The sequence below is a fragment of the Arvicola amphibius genome, chromosome 10 (assembly GCF_903992535.2).
Source record: "Arvicola amphibius chromosome 10, mArvAmp1.2, whole genome shotgun sequence".
Classification (NCBI taxonomy): Eukaryota; Metazoa; Chordata; class Mammalia; order Rodentia; family Cricetidae; genus Arvicola; species Arvicola amphibius.
This window is the reverse complement of record NC_052056.1, coordinates 49,371,488-49,395,936: the sequence shown is the minus strand read 5'-3', so window position 1 is coordinate 49,395,936 and position 24,449 is coordinate 49,371,488. Positions and strand designations below refer to the sequence as shown.

Here is a 24,449-nt window from a genome sequence, read left to right as displayed (position 1 = left end):
TCACTATTAGCAATAGCGGTCCTCTTACCCATCGGCCCTAAAGAGTTAGATACGTTTGTACAGAAAGCAATGCTGGGGCGAGGGTGCCCCTGTTAAAAAGGAAGATTAACTTTTTTTTCCCTAGGGAAAGACTATTAGTCTAAACGGGCTTGTAAGAACATTGACAACCATCAATATTTACTCAGCCCCTTTTCCGATTTAGTCTGAAACTCTTCCTCCGGCAGAGAAAGTGCTGAAATCAATATATGACTTAAATAAAAAAAAAAAAAAAACACATGGTCTAAGAGTGTAGTGCTCCTGGATGTACCCTCTCAAGAACACTTTGGTAAGATCAGGTTGTGTGCCCTGTGAATGACTGGGAAGGCAGAGTCAGGAGGCCAAGGCTTCTGACAGGGAAGGGTAGAGCTGCATACACCCCAGGACCTGAACTTTGTTACAGTAGATCTCCTTTAAAAGACCGAAAAATACACTAAGAAAACAATATTCTCATAGGTAGCAAGGGGCTAAAGAAGGGTTTAAAGAGAAACCGGTTTCTAAGCTAAAATCTTGCTACAGCTAACATGTGCAAGGCTTGTAAGGTACACCTTGGTAATTCTACACTGATAAGGTATTATTCAAAAACTCATCCACACTACCTGTTTTCCAGGTTGTTGGGATTATTAGCACAAATCCACATGTCAGGGGATTCTTCCTGGTAATTAGAAGGGGAAGGCAGGACTCTCCATTTGAGACAAAGATCTGACCATCAAGAGAAAAACGTGAAAGAAGTAAACACATCATTAAAAAAAAAAACAACAGCAACAACAACAAAAACAAAACAAAACAAAAGTTTGTTTTGAGATGCCCAAAGTAGTAACCCATTCACCACACACCCATGCATGGCTATTCCAGGCTCCTGTGAGCTATGCCTTGTCAAGAAATGTGCAGACACCATCACTGCTGCAGTTCCCTCCAAGTTAGATGCTGTTCCTTTGAAGCAAAGGAAACTTGCTAGATCTCACTTTCCTTTCCCCTAAGAATTCCAGTGACCTGACTCTTATATATAGTTTCCAGCCTAATCCAGTCTGCTCCACTTTTCATGATCAACCACGCTGAGAAGTGAAGATCTGTAAGTCATTCACACGTTGCCTTCTTCCGTCCATATGGCCCCCTTATTCCACAACCCACTCTGATTTCTTTGTGTGTTTCCCCTTACAATTCCCCCTTTCCTTAAGGTCCAAGGCACCCTGCTGTCTTTAGGCTAAAGCCAAATTTAATCCTGCATTCCCTCTTGACACAGAGGTAACAATTTGTGCACCCCTGAGTTAGAAGCAGTTTGCAGAGCCAAGGCACACCTGAACCACCTCCTACAGCCTGTGGATCTTGGGAGAATGACTTACTTTCTGTTTCAGTACAAACATCTGTAAAATATAAGATTTCTACTAGCATTTATACAAAGAGGAACTGAGGATAAAATGGCTTCCCAGTATTAATGACGATGAAAATAAACACAGCAAAACACTTTCTTGATTACTTAGCAAGCTTGACACTTACTATTCATAACTTTATGACATTAACTATAAGCACCAGTCTCATTTCCTAAAGAGGAGATTAATTCTCAGAGTGATACAATGACAGCCCCCATCCCATAGAGCCCTTCACCACTGGAGACTGTATTTTAAGTACTTGGCAGGTATCAAAGATACATTCATTATTGGCCACTAAAATTGTCAGCTGGCAGGCTGTCACTGTCATCAGTTACCTCAATCATACTGTTTAAACATGTCCTATATGTCCCTTGTATTAAACCATACTGCCACACATTAGGTTCAGGTGTTTCCATCTGTCCCTTAGGTCTTCTATTACAAGGAACTCTACCATCACTGGTTTGACCTCCCCTCTGTTCTGGTCCTGTGCCAAGTCATCCTTCATGGAGTTGCCTTCCTTCAAGTTACTCATCAATTCCCCCAAACCACTCCCAGAAGAAGGCAGGGGAGGTACTCTGCTGGCACTTGTCTGTCTTCCCTGCTGAACTGCTGGGCACAGAAAGTACACTGTCTTTCATTCCAAGCCTTCCATACAGTGGCTTGAAAGCATACCAATTGCTCAGTGGCTCTCTGCTGCTGTCCTTCTACTGGGAATTTTCCAATACCCCATTGCTTATCAAAGCGAAAACTAGGCCTGGAATTCTGGACCTCATAAATGCATTTATTGAAGAAAATGCTTCTAGCTTTCATCAGTGGCCATCTTCCACTTATTCAGTTATTAGATTACAGAATCCCTGTTGGTCTTAGACAGAGTATGGCATAAAAGTAGGAATGTGGCTGCTTCTAGTCCTCCATCACAAATATTTCAAATAAGGTGCATCTCTGAGATCGACCCTCTTTCCCTGGGCCTTACCTGCCCTCAACCTTGCCATAACAACTATCCCATGCCTCTGTCGTGAAATCTCGCCTCCATTTTCCCCACCCCATTTTTTTTCACTGCAGGTTCAAAGAACTGTGCATCGAACCCTTCCCTAGCCTGACCCGCCTTCTATTGTACTTACTTTAAACTCTTGCCTCGACAGCAACCTCCTTAGAAGCAAACGCCACGTTTGACCCTTTTGTCGTTTCATCACCATGACTTGGACATTTAGGAAATCACGACTACCTGGCAGCTTGGCATTCAGCACTCACCACACTGTAGGATGAATGGGATAGCCATGGCTTGTCTTCGTCGGCACAGGAGAGACTCTACAGACCTATCCATGTCTTTGCTGTGTTGGTATTTGAACTCATCCCAAAACACTGTTAAATTTCTGTTACCTGAAGGAAAGAAAACAGACAACATATAATACAAATGTTGCAAGTCAACACAGTCAAGGTGATTAACTCAAGGAAGTTTAGATGTAAGCACATATACAACATGACTTCAGCTGTGTAGGAGCCAATACATAAATAAGAGATTGATGTGTTGGTTATCGCCAAGTCGGATCTTTAGAGATTAAAATATGTTTGCTGATTTATCTGCTCTTGCATTTTCAAATCATGGGCAGTAAACGGGCACCATTTTTACAATGAAAATAAAGACAATAGCAGTTATAAAAAGTTACATCTTTATTGTCGCAATAAAGCACAGTGACATTTAAAGTATTATTCTTAAATATTCCCAGGAAGAGCTGTGCTAATTAAACTGTAAAGGCCACTTTTAAAATGATTGCCAGAAGTATTTATCACTCCTATCACACAGATAGAGTTGTCTTGAACCCTTATATCATCTCTGGTTCTGGTTTTTTCCTGGACTGCTTTATGTTCCTCCCTAACCCTGAGTTCTATAGAAACAGTTCTTATCTCAGGAGACCACTGGAATTTCATTAAGAAGCTGTGTTCTTATCCTTTGATCTAGGGATTGTACAGCTGTGAAAACATTACAGCATTATTAGAAGAGCAAAAATTTGAAAATCATATAAATGCCTATGGAGAACTGGTAAACTCCATTCTCAAACTGTGGTAGAACCCTAAGCTCCTTGAAGAGGAGGGAGGAAGCTAAATGTAGTGTCTTACCAGGCTCTAAAAACACAACTTTAAAAAAAAAGGATACAAGGCAACACCAGATAATGTTTTAATGTTTTTATAAGTTATAAAATTTGTAACCATAAAATATCAGGTTGGACATACTTTTTTCAAAGTATGGAGAAGAAAGTTTTGTTTTTATTTTTTCCTCTGTGATTGTTTTTTATTTTTTTAATTAGATTTTTTAAAAAAATACCAATCCAAGTTCCCACTCCCTCTCCTCCTTCCATTCCCACCATATACCCTCCCACCCCACCCCCATCCAATCCTCAGAGAGGGTAAGGCACATTGCTTTGTGGACGGCCCAAGGCCCTCCCTACTATATCTAGGCTGAGCAAGGTATACATCCTAAGAGAATAGGATCCCCAAAAGCCAGTATAAGCAGTAGGGATAAATCAGTCTGCCCCAACTATGCAACTGTCAACCACATTCAGAGGAACAATACCACTCATGGGCATATACCCAAAAGATGCTCAATCATACTACAAAAGCATTTGTTCATCTATGTTCATAGCAGCATTATTTGTAAAAGCCAGAACCTAGAAACAACCTAGATGCCCCTCAACTAAAGAAAGGATAAAGAAAGTAAGGCACATTTACACATTAGAGTGCTACTCAGCAGAAAACAAAACAAAACAAACAAAAAAACCAATGACATCTTGAATTTTGAAAGCAAATGGATGGAATTAGTAAACACTATCCTGAGTGAGGTAACCCAGACCCAAAAATATGAATGTGGTATATACTCACTCATAAGTGGATACTAGCCATAAACAAAGGACATTGAACCTATAGTTCATGACTATGGAGAAGCTAAGTAATAAGGTGTACCCAAAGAAAAACATATATAGATCCACCTGGAAATTGAAAACAGGCAAGATTGCCTGACAAAATTGGGAGCATGGGGGTGGGGGAGAAAGAAGGGTAGAAGGGGAAGAGAAGGAGAGAAGGGGAGGGTTGAGAAGACCTTGAGGGAATGGGATAGTTGAGATGGAGGAAGAACAGAGATGAGAACAAGGAAAGAGAGACCTTGATTGAGGGAGCCATTACAGGGTTAGCAAGAAACCTGGCTCTAGATAAATTCCCAGGAATACACAAGGATGACCCCAGCTGAGACCCTAAGCAAAAGAGAAGAGGGGGCCCAATCTTGACTTGCCCTGTAATCAGACTGATGAATATCTTAACTATCACCACACAACCTTCATCCAACAACTGTAAACAGAGGCAGAGACCCACATAGGAATACTGGACTAAGCTTCCAAAGTCCAGTTGAAGAGTGGGAGGAATGATAATGTGAGCAAAGAGGGCAAGACCTTGATGGGTTCACCCACTGAAACAGTTTACCTGAGCTAATAGGAACTCACCAACTCTAGCCGGACTGGGAAGAAAAGTTTTGTTTTTTTAAAAATTAAAGGTTTATTTTTTATGAGTATGGGTGTTTTATTTGCACATACATTTATGTACCATGTGTACCTGGAAGAGGTACCCACAGAGATAGAAGATGTCAAGGCACCTGTAACTAGAATTACAGGTGGCATGAAATGCTATGTGGGTTGGGGAATAAACCTGGGTCTTCTGCAAGACCACCAAGTGCTTTTAACCATCTCTCCAACAGCAAATAAAGTTTGAATGGTAGATATCTTTAGAGAATAAAAGATGCTATGTGAAAGGCAAAGGAAGATACTTTTACTGTTTACTTCACTGTTTGTAAACACTTTCACTATTTTTACATGTGCAGGCACTATTTTTAAAGGGGTCTTTAATAAAGAAGCAATTACCACATTTTATTATGTTTGCCCAGGATGAGAACCACTGCCTGGCTGTTCGGCTATGTGGCTTCTGAATCACACCCACAGGGAACCCTGTCACCCATTCCCAAGTTTCCAAAAGTGTGTAATGAACTATAAACCTCAGAGACACTGGGAACGTGGCCATTCTTCCAGCAGCTTTCACATGCAACCATGCAATCACATAGAGTGCAAACAAACAATTATTTATACCTATTATCCCTGTATCTGACTCTACATGATTAATTTTAAGACCAGCAGGCCAAAAGGTCAGTCTTCAAAAGAGATTTTCTTCATGGGCTAGGCTAATGAAAAGGCCTCACAGACCCTTAGATTCCCATCTTGTCTCCTCATCAAATTTCTCCTTCAGTTTTTTTTCTCCGTATCTTCCCTAGGCGTCTGCCTGGTGAACTTTCAATTCAGGCTCAGTTTCTGCCCTTTGCTTGTTATTGGTCCTTATAATCCCCATTTAACTGAGGAGGACTGAGGCAGTATGAATGAGAATGCTCCCCGCATAGGCTCATATATTTGAATGCTTGGTCACCAGGGAGTGGCACTATTTGAAAGGATTAGGAGGTATGGCCTTGTTGGAGGAAGTGTGTCATTGGGGTGGGCTTTGAGATTTCAAAATCTGATCCAGGCCAAATGACTCTCTCTCTCTCTCTCTCTCTCTCTCTCTCTCTCTCTCTCTCTCTCTCTCTCTCTCTCTCTCCTCCCCTCCCCTCCCCTCCCCTCCCCTCCCTTCCCCTCCCCTTCCCTCCTCTCGTCTTACTGCCTGCAGATCCGAAACTCTCAGCTGCCTCTCCAGCACCATGTCTGCTTGTGTGCCTTGATGTTTCCCATCATGCTGATAGTGGACTAGAGCTCTGAGACCACCAGCAAGCCTTCAAGTAAGTGCTTTCTTTATAAGAGTTGCCGTGGTCATGATGTCTCTTTGTATCAATAGAACACTGACCTAGACAATGACCTTGAAATTTTGATTCCCATTGTCTGCATCTCTGAGTGCATGCATAAATGAGTTTGGTTTATGTGGTTACTGGGGATTAAAATCAGGGCCATGGGATGTGAGAATAACTTTCTACAAACTGAGCTGTATCCCCAGTAGCCCTGTTATTTGGTCTTAGTCCACTTCATTCTCTACTTCTCAAGTTTCCAAAGGACTACTCTCTTGTATTTGAAGTAGTTTATGAAAGTTTGTTTCTCTGATTTTCATATTAACTATTTTATCTTTGTTATCTCAGGCGTGTTCTATAGATTTAAAAGACAGAGTACTGTAGTAGTCTGGATGAAAATGACCCCCCAAAGACTCAAAGGGAGCAGCATTATTGAAGATGTGGCCTTGTTGGAGGGAGTGTGGCCACTGGAGACGAAGTGTGTCACTGTGGCGGGGAGGGGGGCTTTGATGTTTCAGAAGCTCAAGTTAGGCCTAATGGCTTACTGCCTCTTCCTACTGCTTTCAGATCTGGATGTAGAACTCTAGTTACCTCTTCAGTGCCATGTCTACCTGCTTTCTTTCATGCTTGCCACCATGACAATAATGGATTAAACCTCTGAATTGTAGGCCAGTTCCAATTATATTTTTCCCTTCATATTAGTTGTCGTGGTCATGGTGTCTCTTCACAGCAATAGAAACCCTGAGACAATTATATTCTGGCTGTGATACATATTATTTACAAAGTTTTGGGCAAGCAGCAAGTTTTCTTATCCATCAAGTGCATGCTGGGCAGGCAAGATGGCTCAGTAGACAAAGGCACTTGGTGCCAAGTCTGGCAATGTGAGTTTGTCCCTAGGATGCACACAAGAGAGCCACATCCTCTATACATGTGTCCCTAGACCTAAGATAAATAAATGCAATAAAAATAATAAAACTACAATTATAAAAAGTAAATGATGACAGTAACTCGCCCTCTAGGATTAATATAAAGATGAAATGTGAGACACATGAAAACAAAGAATGAAAAGATTCTGGGAAGAGAGAGGAGGGTGCTCTCAAACATGTCTTACCATCGAGACAGGAACATCATGGGGAGAGTCTTGAGTGTAACTATTTGCAACATTAGAGCTTATCAGGATTACAAAGTCAGTTCAGTTCCTAACTGGTAGTCCCTACCCAACCTATACTCCTTATCCTGTGACGGACAGCTGTGCTGATGTCCCTGGAACAGCAGGTGCCACCTTGAAAACTGGAGAGTAACAAAAACACCCCGCTTTCCCATTATCTCTGCTTAGGATCTGAAGAGGCCAAAGATGAAGTAGGGCCGCTGATGTCACATATCTCTGTTGGTTACAATGACTTCCAGGAGATTTGAGGAACTACTACCCTTTTCTTCAAAACCCTTCTCTGTTCCATGTTCTTTCCTTTTGGGAGCTATGTCTGGCAAGCTAGACTTAAAAACAACAATGTGTACAAGACAAATGTAAGTGACCAGAAGGTGGCAGAAGATCAGAAATGTCTGAGAAGACTTACATTTACACCTCAGGCTGATCCTCTACACAGAGACCTTGCCTACAACAAAACCAACACAAAACATAAGACCAGCAAAGGTGAGAACCATGTCCAGAGTTACAGTGCCAGCAGATTCCAAAACACAGTTTTCAAGATCCATATCGGCAGGCACACAAAACAAACGGAAAACTAAACTAACAGAAGCCGTCCACAGAAAACATCTACAAAGACTTTAGAGAAACTTCTAAAGAGGGAGAAAAGTCAAGAAAATGATGTAAAACAAAATGAAATACCAGAGAAACATAGATCTTTAAAAAAAAAAGGCAAGAAGGAATTCTGGAGCCAAACTGCTTATTAGCACTGCCTAGATATGTTCAAGTGAAGATTCTAGCAGGCAGAAGAAGGAGTCAGTGAAGTTGAAGACACAATAATGAAAATGATAATTCTTCATACATGAGGAGCAGAAAGGAAAATGACCCCAAAAAGGGGAACAGAGCCTTAGAGACCAGGATAACACACCAGGTGGACCAACACACAGGCCGTCAGAACCCTAGAAGGATGGGCAGCTAGGAAGATGACTCAGCTGGCAAAGCAATGGCTATGCAGGCGCAGGCATCTGAGTTCAGATCCTCCATAGTCACTCACATGTGACAGAGCATGCCTGTGGTCAGCACTGAGGAGGCGGAGACAAGATCGCTGGGTGGCGATGGCTGGACAGCCTAGCCCGATCAGTGAGCACCAGGGTCAGTGAAAGACGCTGCGACAAAGACTAAAGTGAAGAGTGATGAGAAAGAGAGTGGATGTCACCCTCAGGCCTCCGACTGCATGCTCACAAACACGGCACATTCCTGTTCTCGTACTATAGAGAGAGGGAGCTCCAGAAAGAGGAAAAGCATAAACAAAGATCATATAAATAAATAATGACTGAATTTTCCCATATGTGATTAAAGGCATGAATAAAAATATCACATCCTAGAACCTTAAGAACCTCTAGGTAGTACAAACTCAAACATATAATAATACCCATTATGATCAAGGTGTTTAAAGACAAAGATAGAAGTATAAGCAATGCTGAGTGGTAGAGGCTGTTAGTTGTAGTGTGTGTGCATGCAGTATGTGTGTACATATATGTGTGTGTGTGTGTGTATTGTAAATAGATTTGTTTTCATGCAATATAGTCTGATTACAGTTTTCCCTCCCTCAACTCCTCCCAGATCCTTCCCACCTCCCCACACACCTAACACCATGCCCTTTCTTTCTCTCTTTAGAAAACAAACATGCAAACAAAATAAACAAACGAACCAGAATTTTAAAAAAGAAAAAGCAGAAGACACATACACACAGAGTAATATTACAGAAGTAAAGCTGCTATATATTCAAAGTAAACTGCTGTAACTTTAGTATTAAATATGATGTGCACAAAGAAAATGGCTAAAGAACATATGTGACAGAAATTAGGAACGAAATGTCAGGAACAGTAGCGCATGCCCATAACCCCAGAGCCCTAAAGGTGGAGGCAGCATTGCAAGTCTGAGGCCAGCCTGGGCTGCATAATGAGATCTCATATGGGAAAAAAAATAATGAGAAAGGAATATAAATGTGTCATTACAATTATTAGGCAAACACAATGGACGAAAGTAAAACAAGAGACAAGGAACAAATACAAAGTTGTAAGGCATCCAGAAGACAATCAGCACAATGACCAAAGCCCCTCTTTATTAGAAATTACTTTTGTGTAAACAGAATGTAGGCTGCATTCAAAAGACACACATTAAGACAAATTAAAAATATGATTTCCATAAGTGCTGTCTAGATGCAAATTAGCTGCAAATGAGACAATGAAGAAAGAGATCTCCTTTGATACCGAGCTGGAAAATGGTTACAAAGAAAAGTACAAAAAAAGGGATATTTCTTGCAAAAAAAAAAAAAAAAAAAAAAACCAAAATAGAAGAAGCATGGCTCTGCAAATATTAAACAGATTTAAAAGCAAAACAGGTCACAAGAGACAATGAAGAATCTTATATATTAATAAAAGACTCAAAAGAGCAAGATGATCAAACAATCACAGACAGATGCACCTGACAATAAGCTGAAGCCAAACAGGAAGAAAACTGGCCAAGTTCTAAGAAAAACATTTTTACAAGAGACAAGTACTTTACTCTTAACACAGTTTTTATGCTACTTAAGATCCAATTTTAGACAGAAATAAGTATATAGACATTTATTTATTTCATCTGGGTTTTCCAATTTGTTGGTGTACGGTTGTTCATAACAGTCTAATGGGGCTTTGTGTTTTCATAGCACTGGCTTTAGCGTTTCATTCTTTCTTTCTTTTCTTGGGGCCTTCTCCTTTTTTTGCTCTAAATAAACACTTACCTGTATATTACTTATTAAAAAACACTTTTAAATGGCAGGTAGAAAATGAAAAAACAAAACCAGAAATATATACTATAATGAATTAACGAGATCTTAAGATGAAGTTCCGAGAGCTTTAAGAAGATAGAGCAATAGGCAGCCATGTTCGTGCCATTGTGTGCGAGCAGCAAGATCCTGTGGCCATGATCACTTCATGGGCACCGGTGCAACAAATTGAGATAGAAATGCCAGACAAGAGAAATCGCAATGGAGGGACTGAAAGCATCTCAGGACGAGACAGCGGCCAGTTTGTCCTCCTGTCCACATGTGTGAGTTCAGGAACAAGCCCATATGGCATAGATGGCAGCAACCTAGAAGGCTGGAGAAGCCTGCAGGGTAGCCACCTCCCTGCACCTTGCCAGAGGAATTTCCAGCCTCTAACGCTGCCAGGAAACAACTTTCCGCTGTCGCCCCCTACAGGATATTTTTACAGCAGCCAGAGCTAATGACTGTGCCAGTCCCTGTAACCTCAGACATGAACCAGCCCCTGATCCCCTCACTGGCGAAGGTAACACAGTGCAGTTATTCTCTGTTTTCCCTTTTGCCTCGGCAATCAGTGGTCTTACATGCATCACAGGAATATGGTTTAAATAATATGGCTTAGAGCTGGGTGTGAGTCCTCCCACCTATAATTCTAGCACTCTGCCTGCTGAGGCAGGAGGATTTCTATTTGTTCAAAGATAGCCTAAACCACATAGTGAATTTCAGGTGAGCCTAGATTAAAATGTGTGACCTTGTCTCAATACAAACAAACAAGCAAACTAGCCCATCAATAATGAAAAATAGTAAATAAATAAATACTAATAGAGCAGGGATAAAGTTCTGTGGAACAGCACTTGCTATCACTGAAAAAGGCCTTAGGTCTGATTCTAGTATCTGCTGCTGCTTCAGCAAACTTTTTTTCTGCAACCTTTCCAAGGGCTTCCCTCAGTACCAAGAATAAAATGCAAACTCTGTAGTCAGAATAGCCAGGGTAGCCAGGTGGTGGTGGTGCACACCTTTAATCCCAACACAGCAGATCTCTGAGTTCAAGGCCAGCCTGGTCTAGAGAGGGAGTTCCAGGACAGCCAGGGCTACACAGAGAAACCTTGTCTCGAAAGCATCAATGACAACAAAAGAACTCTCAAGGTTTCTTTTGCTTTCCATCTTCCGCTCTAAATTCATCCCACTCCTCTTCGCTGCTGGCCTACTACACTTTAGCTATCCTCAACACAATGAACCTTTCCAAAGTCAGGAAAGAGATAAAAATACATGTGGTATACATAGCATGTTCTCAGACTATATTAAAAATAAAATTCCATATCATTTTAAAAACAAAACAAGCAAAGCCCCACTAAGTCAGGAATGGTATTGTGGCTGGTGTTCCCAGGACTCAGAAGCCTGGGAGTTCGAAAACAGCCAGTGAGAGAGTAGGATTTTTCCGTGAACTGGAAGGAGAGTCAGGGTTACGCGAGAAGGCTTGAAGGAGGAAAGGGAAAGGATGCTGTTGCAATTCTATGATAATCTCAACACTAACACTGAAAAGGACCACAGGTGTGTGATTATGTGATTTCATAGCAAAAAAAAAAAAAATCAACGTGAAGGGGAAAAGGAAGAATAAAAGAAACAGAAAGAGAAACAGCTGGAAACCCCACAAATTTGTGGAAATTGAAGTGGACTATTTTTTGTTGATTTTTAAATTTAATTTAATTTAATTGAGCTATACATTTTTCTCTGCTCCTCTCCCTGCCTCTCCCTTCCCCTTCAACCCTCTCCCAAGATCCCCATGCTCCCAATTTACTCAGGAGATCTTGTCTTTTCTACTTCCCATGTATATTAGATCCACGTATGTCTCTCTTAGGGTCCTAATTGCTGTCTAGGTTCTCTGGGATTGTGATTTGTGGGCTGGTTTTCTTTGCTTTACGTTTAAAAACCACTTAGGAGTGAGTACATATGATAACCGTCTTTCTGGGTTTGTGTTACCTCACTCAATATGATGTTTTCTAGCTCCATCCATTTTCCTACAAATTTCAAGATGTTGTTATTTTTTCTGCTGTGTAGTACTCCATTGTGTAAATGTACCACATTTTTCTTATCCATTCTTTGGTTGAGGGGCATTTAGGTTGTTTCCAAGTTCTGGCTATGACAAACAATGCTGCTATGAACATAGTTGAGCACATGTCCTTGTGGCACAATTGAGCATCCTTTGGTTATACACACAAAAGTGGTATTGCTGGGTCTTGAGGTAGGTTGTTTCCTAATTTTCTGAGAAATCGCCACACTGACATCAAAGGGGCTGTACCAGCATGCACTCACAGCAGCAAGGCAGGAGTGTGTGAACAGTGCACTGTTAAACATTGTCCTAGTTTGCTTTCTGTTGCTAGGATGAAACACTGACTGTGGTGGTTTGGAAGAAAATGACTCCCAGAGGGAGTGCCACGATTAGGAGGTGTGGCTTTGTTAGAGTAGGTGTGGTCTTGCTGGAGGAAGTGTGTCTCTATAGGGGTGGGCACTGAGGTCTCATACATAATCACGATATCTCCCAGGGTCTACAGACCACTTCCCGCTGCCTGCAAGATGTAGAATTCCCAGATCCCATGTCTGCCTGTGTGCTGCCATACTCCCACCATGATGACAATGGACTAAATCTCTGAAACTATAAGCAAGATACATCAGTGAAATGGTTTCCTTTGTAAGAGTTGCTGTGGTCATGGTGTCTTCCCACAGCAATGGAAACCCTAAATAAGACACTGACCAAAAGCAAATTTAGGAGGAAAGTGTTTATTTAGCTTCCACTTCTATGCCACAGTTCATCACTGAGGTAAATCAGGGCAGGAAGTGAAGCAGAGCCACTGAGGAATGCTGCTTGCTGGCTTGTTCCCCAGAGCTTGGTCTATTTACTTTCCTATCCAATCTAAAACAACCTGTCCAGGGGTGACACCGTCCACAGTCAGCTATGACCATCAATCATTAATCAAGTATGCCTCAGAAACTTGACTATAGACCAGTCTAATGGAGGCAGTTCTTCAAGTGGGGGTCTTTCTTCCTAGATGACTGTAATGTGTATGAAGTTGACAAACAAAAATAACAGGAAGACCCAATGAACCAAAGAAGAGATAATGAAGAAATTAGAAAATACTTATCAACAAATGAAAACAAAAAATGCAATATACCAGCATTTCTGACAAGAGCAAAGCAATGTTGTGAAAGAAATTACATCCTTAAGAAATCATAAAAAAATGATTATCTTACCAGATGGTGGTGATGCACACCTTTAATTCAAGCACTCTGGAGGTGAGGCAGGTGGAACTGTGTGAGTTCAAAGCAAGCCTGGTCCACAGAGCAAGTTCCAGGGCAGTCAGAGCTATGCAAAGAAATCCTGTCTCAGAAATAAATAAATAATAAACAAACCGGACAAACAAACAATGATGATTTTAAGTCAAAACCCAAACTTAGTAATAAAAAACTAGGGAAAAAGGATCAACTCAACCTAAAGATGGCAGAAAGAAGTAAAGTTCAGATAAAAGATGAACTAAATAAAAAAGAACATCAATAAAATTTTTGTTCTCAAAAAATTTAAATGACTGACAAACATTTGAAAGATGAACTGAAAAGAGATTCGACTAACTAAAATAATGAACGACGAAATGGACATGACTTACCAATTCTACAGGAAAAAAAGGATACTACTATGAACAATGACATCGTAGTGAATTGGAACTGTATATGTAATGACCAAATCCCCCAAAAGGCAAATTCTACCACGAAGAAACCAGGAGGAAAGAGAACGTGTTGAACAGACTGACAATGAGTAAGGAATCTGAATCTGTAGTGAAAAGCATGCCCTGGAGCAGGTGCTTGCATGCCCTGGGGCGGGCACTTGCATACCCTGGAGCAGGTGCTTGCCTCTAAGTTTCTTTTCCTGTTGCTGAGGTAAAATACTCAAAAAAGCAACTTTAGAAAAAGAGGGTTTGTTTCAGCCCAGAGTTGAAGGTCAATAGGGCAGAGACAGCAAGGCAGCAGGGGCTAGAAATAACCAGTCCCATCACCTACACAGTGAAGATTCTAGAACAGAGAATGCATGCCTTCATGTAGCGTTCTGTGTCTCCCTGGGGAGTCTAGGTTCTCATGCCCAGAGATGTGTCCCATGCACAGTTAATAGAGGTCTTCCACATCAATTAAAGTCATGAAGGTAACACCCCACAGGCATGACCAGAGGCACATCTCCCAGGTGTTTCTAGGTTCTCTCAAACTGAAAATAGACATTGACATCAGATTTATTCAAAGAAAAGCTAACATGAAACCTTCTCAAACTTTCTTAAAGAAAAAAACAACAAAAATCATGAAGAGGCAGAAACACTCCTTTGTAACTCATTCTATGAAGGAGACATTACCCTGATGCCAATTCTGTAACAAAGTCCTACAAAAAAAGAAAATTACAAGTCAACATTCCCCTGACATAGATGCAAACATTCTCAATAACATACCAGCATAATGAATTCAACTTGTATTAAAAAGAATATAAATCACAGTCAAGCAGCATTTATTCCTAATTCAGTGTGCAATGTGAAGGTACCACAGTAAAGGGAGGGGCATATGAACTGCACAATAATTTCAAATTATGTTGCAATCTGTAAAAGATCCAGCAAAAAACCAAAACACTCAAATAACTAGGTGGTCATTACCTCAGTGTAATAGTAACATATGAAAAATCCACCACTAACATCATAATAATGTCAAAAACCCTGCAAGTTTTCTTTATGATCAGGAATATAGCAAAGGTTCTGGCTTGTACATTTCTATTAAGTCAAATACTGGGTGTTCTAGCTAGAATCATTAGGCAAGAAAAAGAATAAAGGTAATCAAATGGAAAGAGCAAAGTAAAATTATCTCTACATCTGATATAAGCTTAATATCCAGAATACACTACACATGCTGAAAACCTGTTAGAGCAAGGAAACAAACTGAAAAAAGTATAATGGAAGAAAATAATCACTGTCCACAAATTGATTAAAATTTTATAAACAAAAAGAAATCCAAAAAGAAGGCTAATAAACTAATTTATAATAAATAGCATCAAAAAGAGCAAAATATTTAGGAACTAACAGTGAAATATGAAAACCTTTTAAATGAAAGCTATCAAACATTTATAAAGAATTTGAATAAGATATAAGTAGAGAGTGGCATAATATTTACATAGTGTGAGATTTATGATTAATTCCAATATTCTCCCAAAATCTATATATTATTTAACCCAGTCCCTATAGAGAAGCCAATGTCTTCTTTTCCTAAATAGAAAAATCCATCTAGTCAAAATAATCCCGAAAGAGAAAAAAGTTGGAGAAATCATGCTCTCTAACATCAAACCTTTCTAACATGGAGTAATCTAAATTCTAAATATTACAGCATGGACATGTGGATAGACATATAAGACAACCACATCTAAGGACTCACATAGATGACCAAATTATTTCTGGAAAAAGTGCAAGATTGTTCAATGGAAGAAAACAATCTTTTGAATAAATTGTGCTAAGTAAACCAAAATTTACATGTAATAGAATGACCCTGGGCTCTGAACATCACACATAAAAATGAACTCCACATAGACTTACTGTGTAAAATGATGACGCACTAAGCTGAAACTGCAAGAGAAAACTTCACAGAATCAGACTTGGCTCCAATATCTTAGATATAACACAAAGCTATTGACAACAAAATAAAAAGTAGACAAAATGGACTTCGTGAAAATGGTTTCTCAGAAACACTTTCAACAAGGTCAAAGAGCAGTCAGCAGAACACAAGAAGATGTTTGTGAACCATGTATCTGACAACAGACTGAAATCTCTATTACAGAGAAAACTCAAACCCAGAAATTCAACAGAAACCAAACCCAGCTCAAAAAAGACAAAGGAGCAGGGCATGGTGGCTTACTTCTGTGATGTTGACACCTAGAATACTGAAGTTAGAGGGTCAATGTGAATTCCAGGCCAGCCCGGCCTCCATAGTTTCAAGACAATGTGGGCTACTCAGTGAGAGCCACTCTCAAATAGTAAATGGGAACGGTGCACTTAGACATTTCAAAAAGGCGTATGAATGGCCAATGAACACGTTAAAGGAATACAATGTCTTGGTCATCAAGGGAATGCCAATCAAAATCATGAGATAATGCCCAAGACTCCACCCCCACCCATTAGGGAGGCAACCTAGCAAAACAAATTCAGAAAATCAAATGTTAGAGAAGATGTGGAGAAATTGGAACCCTATGCACTGTAGGCAGAATAGAAAGTGGTAGATAGCACAAACACATGGAAAAAATACATGATGTCTTCTTCAAAACCCAACACAATTATCAAATGACTCAGAAATTGTACTTTGGGACATACAGAGAAATGAAGGCCCAAGCCATCATGCTGAGATATATCTCACATCTGCTAGAAAACATATCACCAAGAAAGTGAGTGATAGCCCATGTATGCTTTTAAATTCAGGAAGCAGAAACAGGTAGAACAGAGTGAGGTGAAAGGCAGCCTAGTCTACACACTAAGTTCTGGTCAGTGATGGCTACACAGTGAAAATTCCTCTTTTTTCAAGTGAAAGATAACAAATATTTATGCAACAGTATACAAAGAAGGAAACTTCGTACATTGTTGATGGGGAGTGCACACTTGCATAGCCAATATAAAAAACAGAAGGTGGCTCAAAAAATTAGAAATAGAATTACAGCATGATTTTAAATCTCACTTCAGAGTATGTGCATGTGTGTGTATGTGTGTGTGTGTGTGTATGAAATAAATTCAGTGTGCTGAGTAGCCATTTCCATTCCCACATTCATTACATCATTATTCCCCAAACAAGTATGCCATGGAATCAATCTAAGTATCCACTGACAAATGAGTCATTTAAAATACATAGTAAATATACACATTTCATACTTATAAAAAGAAGTAAATCATGGATTTGCAACAGCATCAATGCACATGGAGAGCACTGTTAAGACAAATAAGCTAGGAACAGAAAGACAGGCATTATATGGTCTCACTCACATCTACAAGATTTGAGATCTACAAGAATTGAGTCCGTGGGAACAAAGGGTAGAATAATGGTTGTCAGAGGCTTAGGACAAAGTTAGGAAGATGTTGGTCAAAGGGCACAAAACTTCAGTCATGAGGAATATGTTCAGGAGGTCCACTGCACACCATGTTGGCTATCGTTAGTAACAAATGACTGAGAAAGGCTTTGCACAACTGTCTACAGCAGCATCATTCACAATAGATCATGTGGCGAGACTCAAGTGTCTACAGACAAAGGCATAAGCAAAATATACTACATATATAACATGGACTAGCAGTCAGTGATAAAAACGGAAAGACATTCTGACCAGGCTTCAACATACATGAACCTTGAAGATACAGTTAAGTAAAAGAAAGAAGTCCCAACGGACAAATGCTGTAGAATTGGCTTCATGTTGGATACTGTGCCAAACTCACAGAAAGAGAGTAGTAGCAGGATGAGGGGGTGGAAATGAGTTATTGCTTCATGACAACTGACTTTCAGTTTTAAAATATCAGGGTGTTTGGAAAACAGATGGCAGCGGCAGCTACACAGTATTATGTACTGAATGATATTGGCTTGTACAGAAAAATGGTAAAGATGGTAAATGTTATATATTTTACCATAGTAAAAGGGGATATGAAAGAGACTTACAGACATACATGTTGCAGTTGTACTGCATCTGTCACCTCTCTAAATGCCACTTTCCCATAACCACCATTCTTATAGGAAAGTTACACTTGGTAACTCAGTTATGGCTTTGCATGCAGCTTAGTGTTCTGCAGCAATGCTACTCAACAGGGCTTCAGCATGCAGCTTAGTGTTCTGCATCAATGCTACTCAGCATGGCTTCAGTGTGCAGCTTAGTGTTCTGCAGCAATGCTACTCAACACGGCTTCAGCATGCAGCTTAGTGGCTCTACAGCAATGCTACTCAGCATGGCTTCAGCATGCAGCTTAGTGTTCTGCAGCAATGCTCCCGCCGCTGCTCCTGACGAGACACCTTATTAACCTGCTCACGATGAAAGAGAGGTGAAATGACAGTCTGCCAGAAAACATGAACTGAGACAGTTGACGCCACACAGCTAACTTGAAAGATGCGTGTCCATGGTGATCCTCAACATACATCCTGCAAGAGCAGGAAATCCGGGAGGTCAAGGACACAGCACACATGCTCCAGGCTGGGTGATATTCTCCTCACCGCTCTGTGATCACACCACCCTTCAACATTTAACACCTCATTCTCTCTCACTTTCTGCCTCCCCCCCACCTCCGCTGGATGGTGAAATCTTAGAAGATATTGGCTGTGCAAAGTATCGTGACTGCAGAACCTGAAATACAGAGCTGAATGGTTTCATTTTTTAAAAATATCTACCTGATTTATTCAGACTATTGAATATATAATTATACAACTGAAGTCCACCTTCCTTAAATGTTTTCTTAGGGATTACATAATACTGAATTTATTTATTACATAAATACAAAATGCATAATTACTTCTTAAAGGCTGAAATAGAAATTTCAGTTGTCCATCCATATGAAGACCAGGTCAAATAAAAGACACAGAAATATACATGGCTGGGACTAGACCAGTGAGATGGCTCAGCCGTAAAAGAGCTTGCGTTTGATCCCTGTGACTCATATTGCGGAAAGAGAGAACAGATGCCAGAAATTTGTCTCTGGCCCTCGTTTGTGGCCTGGCCTGGCCTATACAAACACAGGAAGAGATCAAGGCAAAGAAATCAAGGGGATTTCTGAGGGCTTAGAAACAGTTCCCACTAACTCCTAGTGCAGGCACAACGATTTTCATTACACAAAAGCCTCTCCAACCGAACAACTTGCATCTGTGCCTGTCATAGTATCAGAATAAATTTGCTGTGGATTGGTTTCTGGAGATGAGGAAAATACGTAAGAAGGCCAGAAAGATAGCAGGAATCGGAAGCACATCTCAGCTTCTGTCTTCTTCAATGTCTCCCACAGTCCTCAGGGATTTATACAGCCATTCTGATGTCTGTCTCTTCAGAGTCTACATATACCAAAGTGATCATGATGGATGACGTTAAAAGGTGCATACGGACGGACATTTCCAAACTGTTTCTGCAGGGAGCAGGCTCAGAGTTTGCCCTCATAAAAGTTCTTGTCACCAGGCGGTGGTGGTACACACCTTTAATCCCAGCACTCAGGTGGCAGAGAAAGGTGGATCTCTGGTAGTTCAAGGCCAGCCTGGTCTACAGAGCGAGTTCCCTAACAGCCAAGGCTACACTGAGAAACCCTGCCTCAAGAAACAAAAAGCAAACAAGTAAAATGCTAAAATCAAAAAACAAGTTGTCTAATTTAGTCTGGCAAGAAACAAAATCAATAACACTGATAATTCGAAGTTTTAGGTTGGCCTTCACAAATGGAGTGGGGTACAACAAATATTTAAATACATGGCTTACTAACTGATATTTATGCTTGTGTATCTTAATAAAAGTGTTAAATTTTTCCCTTTGCGTGTAACTCAGAGGTTAAAAGTGAAATTTCAGAAAGTAAAAAGTAATTCATTTTTCAAAATACATTTAAAGTATTTTCCACCCACCAATGAAATAAATCATGCTGATAAACCACAGTGAATTACAAAATTATTATTACTTTAGCATCTGTAAACTAGACTGATTTAAAACTTCCATTTACTACTGTGAAGAGCAAAAGGTCATAACTAACATCCAGAATTATAACAGAATATATAACTGGAGACTTCTGTTTGAAGACTTAACAAGTTCATTACATTAACAGAATAATCTAGAATTAATGCACACAAAATTAAAGTCTTACTCTCAATAACAAAGATCTGTAGAAAAACTCTGAAAAGTAAATTTACCGTTAGATATGTAGGGAATATATTATTCAGAACTATTCCAAAAGCCAAAAATGTAATGCTTACATTATTACTTTTCAGGAGTCTTTTAAAACCTGCAAAAATTTACTGAAAAAAAAAAAAGTCAAGATCCAGTAACTAAAAGACTGGTTAATGCAGTTAGATTTTTGTCAATAAAAATAAAAGAAACAGGGGAAGGAGACAAGAAAACATAACTGAGATGAATGTGTTTGAAACATAGTATGCACATGCATGAAAACATCAGCATGAAAACCGTTATCAGATATAGTTAATACATGTTAATGAAAATATCAAAATAGGAGAAATACAGTGACCTTCTGGACATCAGCTTCATAGACAACATAGTCACATCCAGGGCATCAGCTGACCCAGGAGAGAAGCATGTCAATCAAAAGCAGCCTTCCTTTACCCACACAGTCCCTTACCAACAGCTAACAATCACTGCTCCACTGGCTGGCACTGCTGACATCAATTCTCTTTATGCCCCATCTCAATATAAGAGAGAACATACACTTGTCTACATCTGACTTATTTAATTAGACTTTCCTTCAATTCTATCACGTTTCTAAAAGTTACAGGATTTCATTCTTTTTTATGGCTGAATAACACTCAGGTGTGCTTAGTTATGTGTGGTAAAGTCCAGTCATCCGCTGGAGAGCACCTAGGTTGCTCATCTTAGCTACAGTGAATAGTGCCATGAACAGCGTGGAGGTGTCTCTTTAAATGTCGGTTTCATTTCCTTGGGGTGAAGAGCCAGAAACAGGATAGCGGGGTCTAATAGTGGAACTGTTTTTAGTCTCTAAAGGTTCTTCACAAAGCTCTTCACAATGGTTGAACTAAGTCTCATCACCTTGGCCAACAAAAGTTCCTTTGCTCTCCATATTCTCATTGGCATTCATTACCGATGTGTGCTGGCATTGTTGTCATTCTTAGTAGCATTTCCCTCATAGTATTACACTGGACTTTTTGTATGTTTGTTGGTCACTTCATTTCTCCAATTGAGATCTGTCTATTCCACTCATTGGTCCATTTCATTTGGATCTTTTCATTGTTGTTGCTGTTTAAAGGGTATATATATATATATATATATATATATATATATATATATACACATATATATATGTATATGTATATATATACCCTTTATGTGTGTATATATATACATTGTATATGCATATATATATATATATATATATATACATTGAACATTAATCCTTTGTTCATGGAGTAGCTCCAAATGTTTTCTTTCATTCTATAAGTGTCCCCACACTTTGGTTTCATAGGTGTGCTTGTTAGACATAATTCTAATCATACAATATTGGTTTACTGTGCTTTAAAGTTGATGTCAGAAAATCACTACCTAGAGGCTGGAGAGATGGCTCAGTGGTTAAGAGCACTGGCTGCTCTTCCAGAGGTCATGAGTTCAATTCCCAGCAACCACATGGTGGCTCACAACCATCTGTAATGAGATTTGGCACCCTCATCTGGCATGTGAGCATACATGGAGGCCGAATGTTGTCGAAGGAAGGAAGGAAGGAAGGAAGGAAGGAAGGAAGGAAGGAAGGAAGGAAGGAAGGAAGGAAAAAGGAAGGAAGGAAGGAAGGAAGGAAGGAAGGAAGGAAGGAAGGAAGGAAGGAAGGAAGGAAGGAAAGAAGGAATTGTTTTCACAATTTCAAGTCTGGATTTTAGATCTTTGATTTGTTTTGAGTTGATCTGTGTTCAGCATGAGAGCTCAAGATCCCATTTGAGATATACAGATATCCAGTTCTCAGTCTCAATTTTAATAAAACTTTTGAGTGATTTTACACATAATTTCTTGAACTGCATATACATGTGTGAAAATCTTCACTACAAAAAAAAAGAAGAAGAAAAGAAAAGAAAATCTGCTCTATTCACATATGCTGTGTCTAAGGACATCTGAAACTGAGTGGCTTCAATGGTTGCTTTCCTTGTGGATCCCTGGGCATCTTGGCCCGAGTGACATCTGTACCATTCTGTTTAAGGAGGATAGAAGGAGAAGTTCTAGATGCTACTTTAGAACATCACTGAGAAAAAGTATGTTTTTCCTCACCCTAGAAAGAAATTACTTTTCCCTTTTTTAGGATATATTTATAATCTGTATTGTCACCACTTTTCTTTGGTTTCATTCACTTCCCTAATTGTCTCTATAATATGGAACTCAAAACTATACATATGTATGCCAGACATGACACAGACCCATAAACCCCAGTGTTCATACATCCAAAGCAAGAACATCCTGACTTCAAGGCCAGTCTGGGCTATATTAGCCCTGCTTCGAAATAGCAGAAGCAGCAACAACAGACTCCTAGATACAATAATTATATTAGCTACTTCTAGTTTCTGTGATAAAACACCATGACCCAACATGGCTTATAGAAGAAAGAATTCATTTTGGTTTACGGTTCCAGAGCATTCATAATGGCAACAGGCAGTCAGGGCAAGAAGCTGAAAGACCACATCTCAACCACACAAAGGAAACAAAGAGAACAAGAACTCAAAGTAAGGTGAGGCTATAAGCTCTCAAAGCCCACCCCTACTGACGTACATACTCTAGCAAGGGTATGAATCTCCTAAAGGTACCATAACCTGCCCCAAACAGCACTACAGACCAGGCACTAAGTATGGAATTCCCTAAACATATAAGGATATTTCTCATGACAACAGCCACAGCATTCTAAGGCATCTTAGCATCCTAATTTCTAATTTCCATGGGCCTTCTCAACTATACCTGTCTCTCTTTTTGCCACTTGGGAGGTTATTTTTCTAGTAGGTCTCTCTTAACTTTAATCAGAATACAGGACACCTGATAAGTGATTTAATAACCTTAAAAGGTTCCCTCACCCAACTAAACATAATGAAGTCTTGAATTTAATCAACTATACCACTCTGGTCTCTCAGTAAGCCAGGCTGGTTTTGAACTCACAGGCCACCTGCCTCAGCTTTTAGAGTGTTAGAATTATAGGATGTGCCACCATGCTCAGCTACAAGAATCTAATTTAATTTTTTTATACAATTAAATTCTCACTGAACTTGGTTTTTTTACCTGACTAGAGTAATTAGTATTTTAAGTAAAGATTTTGTGTTGTACATTTAAGGTATAATAGAGTCCGACGTGATGATGTGCTATACGTAAATAGCATAGAGGTTGCTTTGGTGAAACAGATGAAAACAGCCAATATCTCACATAGACACCCTGTCATTCCCGACATTTTTAAAGCTTTATTCTGTAGCAAAAGCAGCTGAAACTTACTCATATAACATGACAAAAAAAAGCATTACCAGCTTAATTTTCATGCCTACAGTCCTTACAATGAACGCTAGATCTGTGACTGTGTTAAGTCCAAAGTCCTTAACTACAACTTGATCTCTGTTATTACGGTGAGCATTAATTAGCAGGCTGATAAACATAGTTTTGAGGTCTTGAACTGGGCATGGCAGTGAAAACTTAGACTTAAAAATAAAACCGTATTAAATTCTGGACAAAACAAGGAGCCAGCATCCTACTGCTTGTTTTTCAAATAAGTGAGATCCTCAGAGTAGTTTGCGAGAGGTCATTTATACCATTGAAGAGATTTAAAAAAACTTCATTTATCATAACACAAATTCAGTTGGTGGCGATGATTCCAGCCACCGGACAAAAGCTGTGCATCGGTGAGAGCTAAAAGTGTGAGCTTTGGTTTTGTCTGTCATTGTTGTTCAGTTGGCTAGTTGGGATTTTTCTGCTTGTGTTCCCAGCAGAAGTCACTCAGGTGGACTCCTGAGCTTTGGTTTTGTCTGTCATTGTTGTTCAGTTGGCTAGTTGGGATCTTTCTGTTTGTGTTCCCAGCAGAAGTCACTCAGGTGGACTCCTGAGCTGCTGAGTTATTCGCTGGGAGCAGCAGTAAAGTTAGCAATTCCAAACAGAGCAGGCATTCCATTTAGCCCTTCAGCCGGCACGGCCCTGTCAAGGGATTTTAATTATCTCCAACTCCTCTCATACTGTGCTTTCATTCACAGCAATCTTTAGCAGGAGAAAGTTCTGTTGCTTCTCCGTCAAATGGTAAAATGACCAACTAAGGCACACCTGACAGGAAGTTAGCTCTTTCTTTTTTACTGGCTTTGAAAAATTTGTATGCAATCTAAATTGTTCATATTCTTTGCCCTTGCCCAAACCCTCTTAGATCCCCCGCTCCTTACTACCCACCTAACTTCATGTTATTTTCTTTGTTTCTCACTCAAAGCAAGCAAACGATAATAATAATTTTTTTAAAAAAAAAGTCAAACCAAACCAAACAAACAAAAAAGCACACAAAAGACATGAAGTCTAATTCGTGTTGGCCAACTATTCCTGAGCACAGCGCC

The 24,449-nt window shown here is 39.8% G+C and overlaps 1 protein-coding gene across 1 annotated transcript in view; it reads right to left on the bottom strand.

Moving 5' to 3' along the window:
• The window catches only part of Morc1 (MORC family CW-type zinc finger 1), a 164,807-nt gene that overhangs the window by 63,265 nt on the left and 77,093 nt on the right, over nucleotides 1-24,449 (bottom strand). Inside the window, exons 15-16 of the mRNA XM_042055818.1 lie at nucleotides 2,658-2,786; nucleotides 636-738 (exon numbers count right to left, since the gene is read on the bottom strand). Of these exons, the coding sequence (XP_041911752.1) occupies nucleotides 636-738; nucleotides 2,658-2,786 (232 nt within the window). The remainder of the gene's footprint in view (nucleotides 1-635; nucleotides 739-2,657; nucleotides 2,787-24,449) is intronic.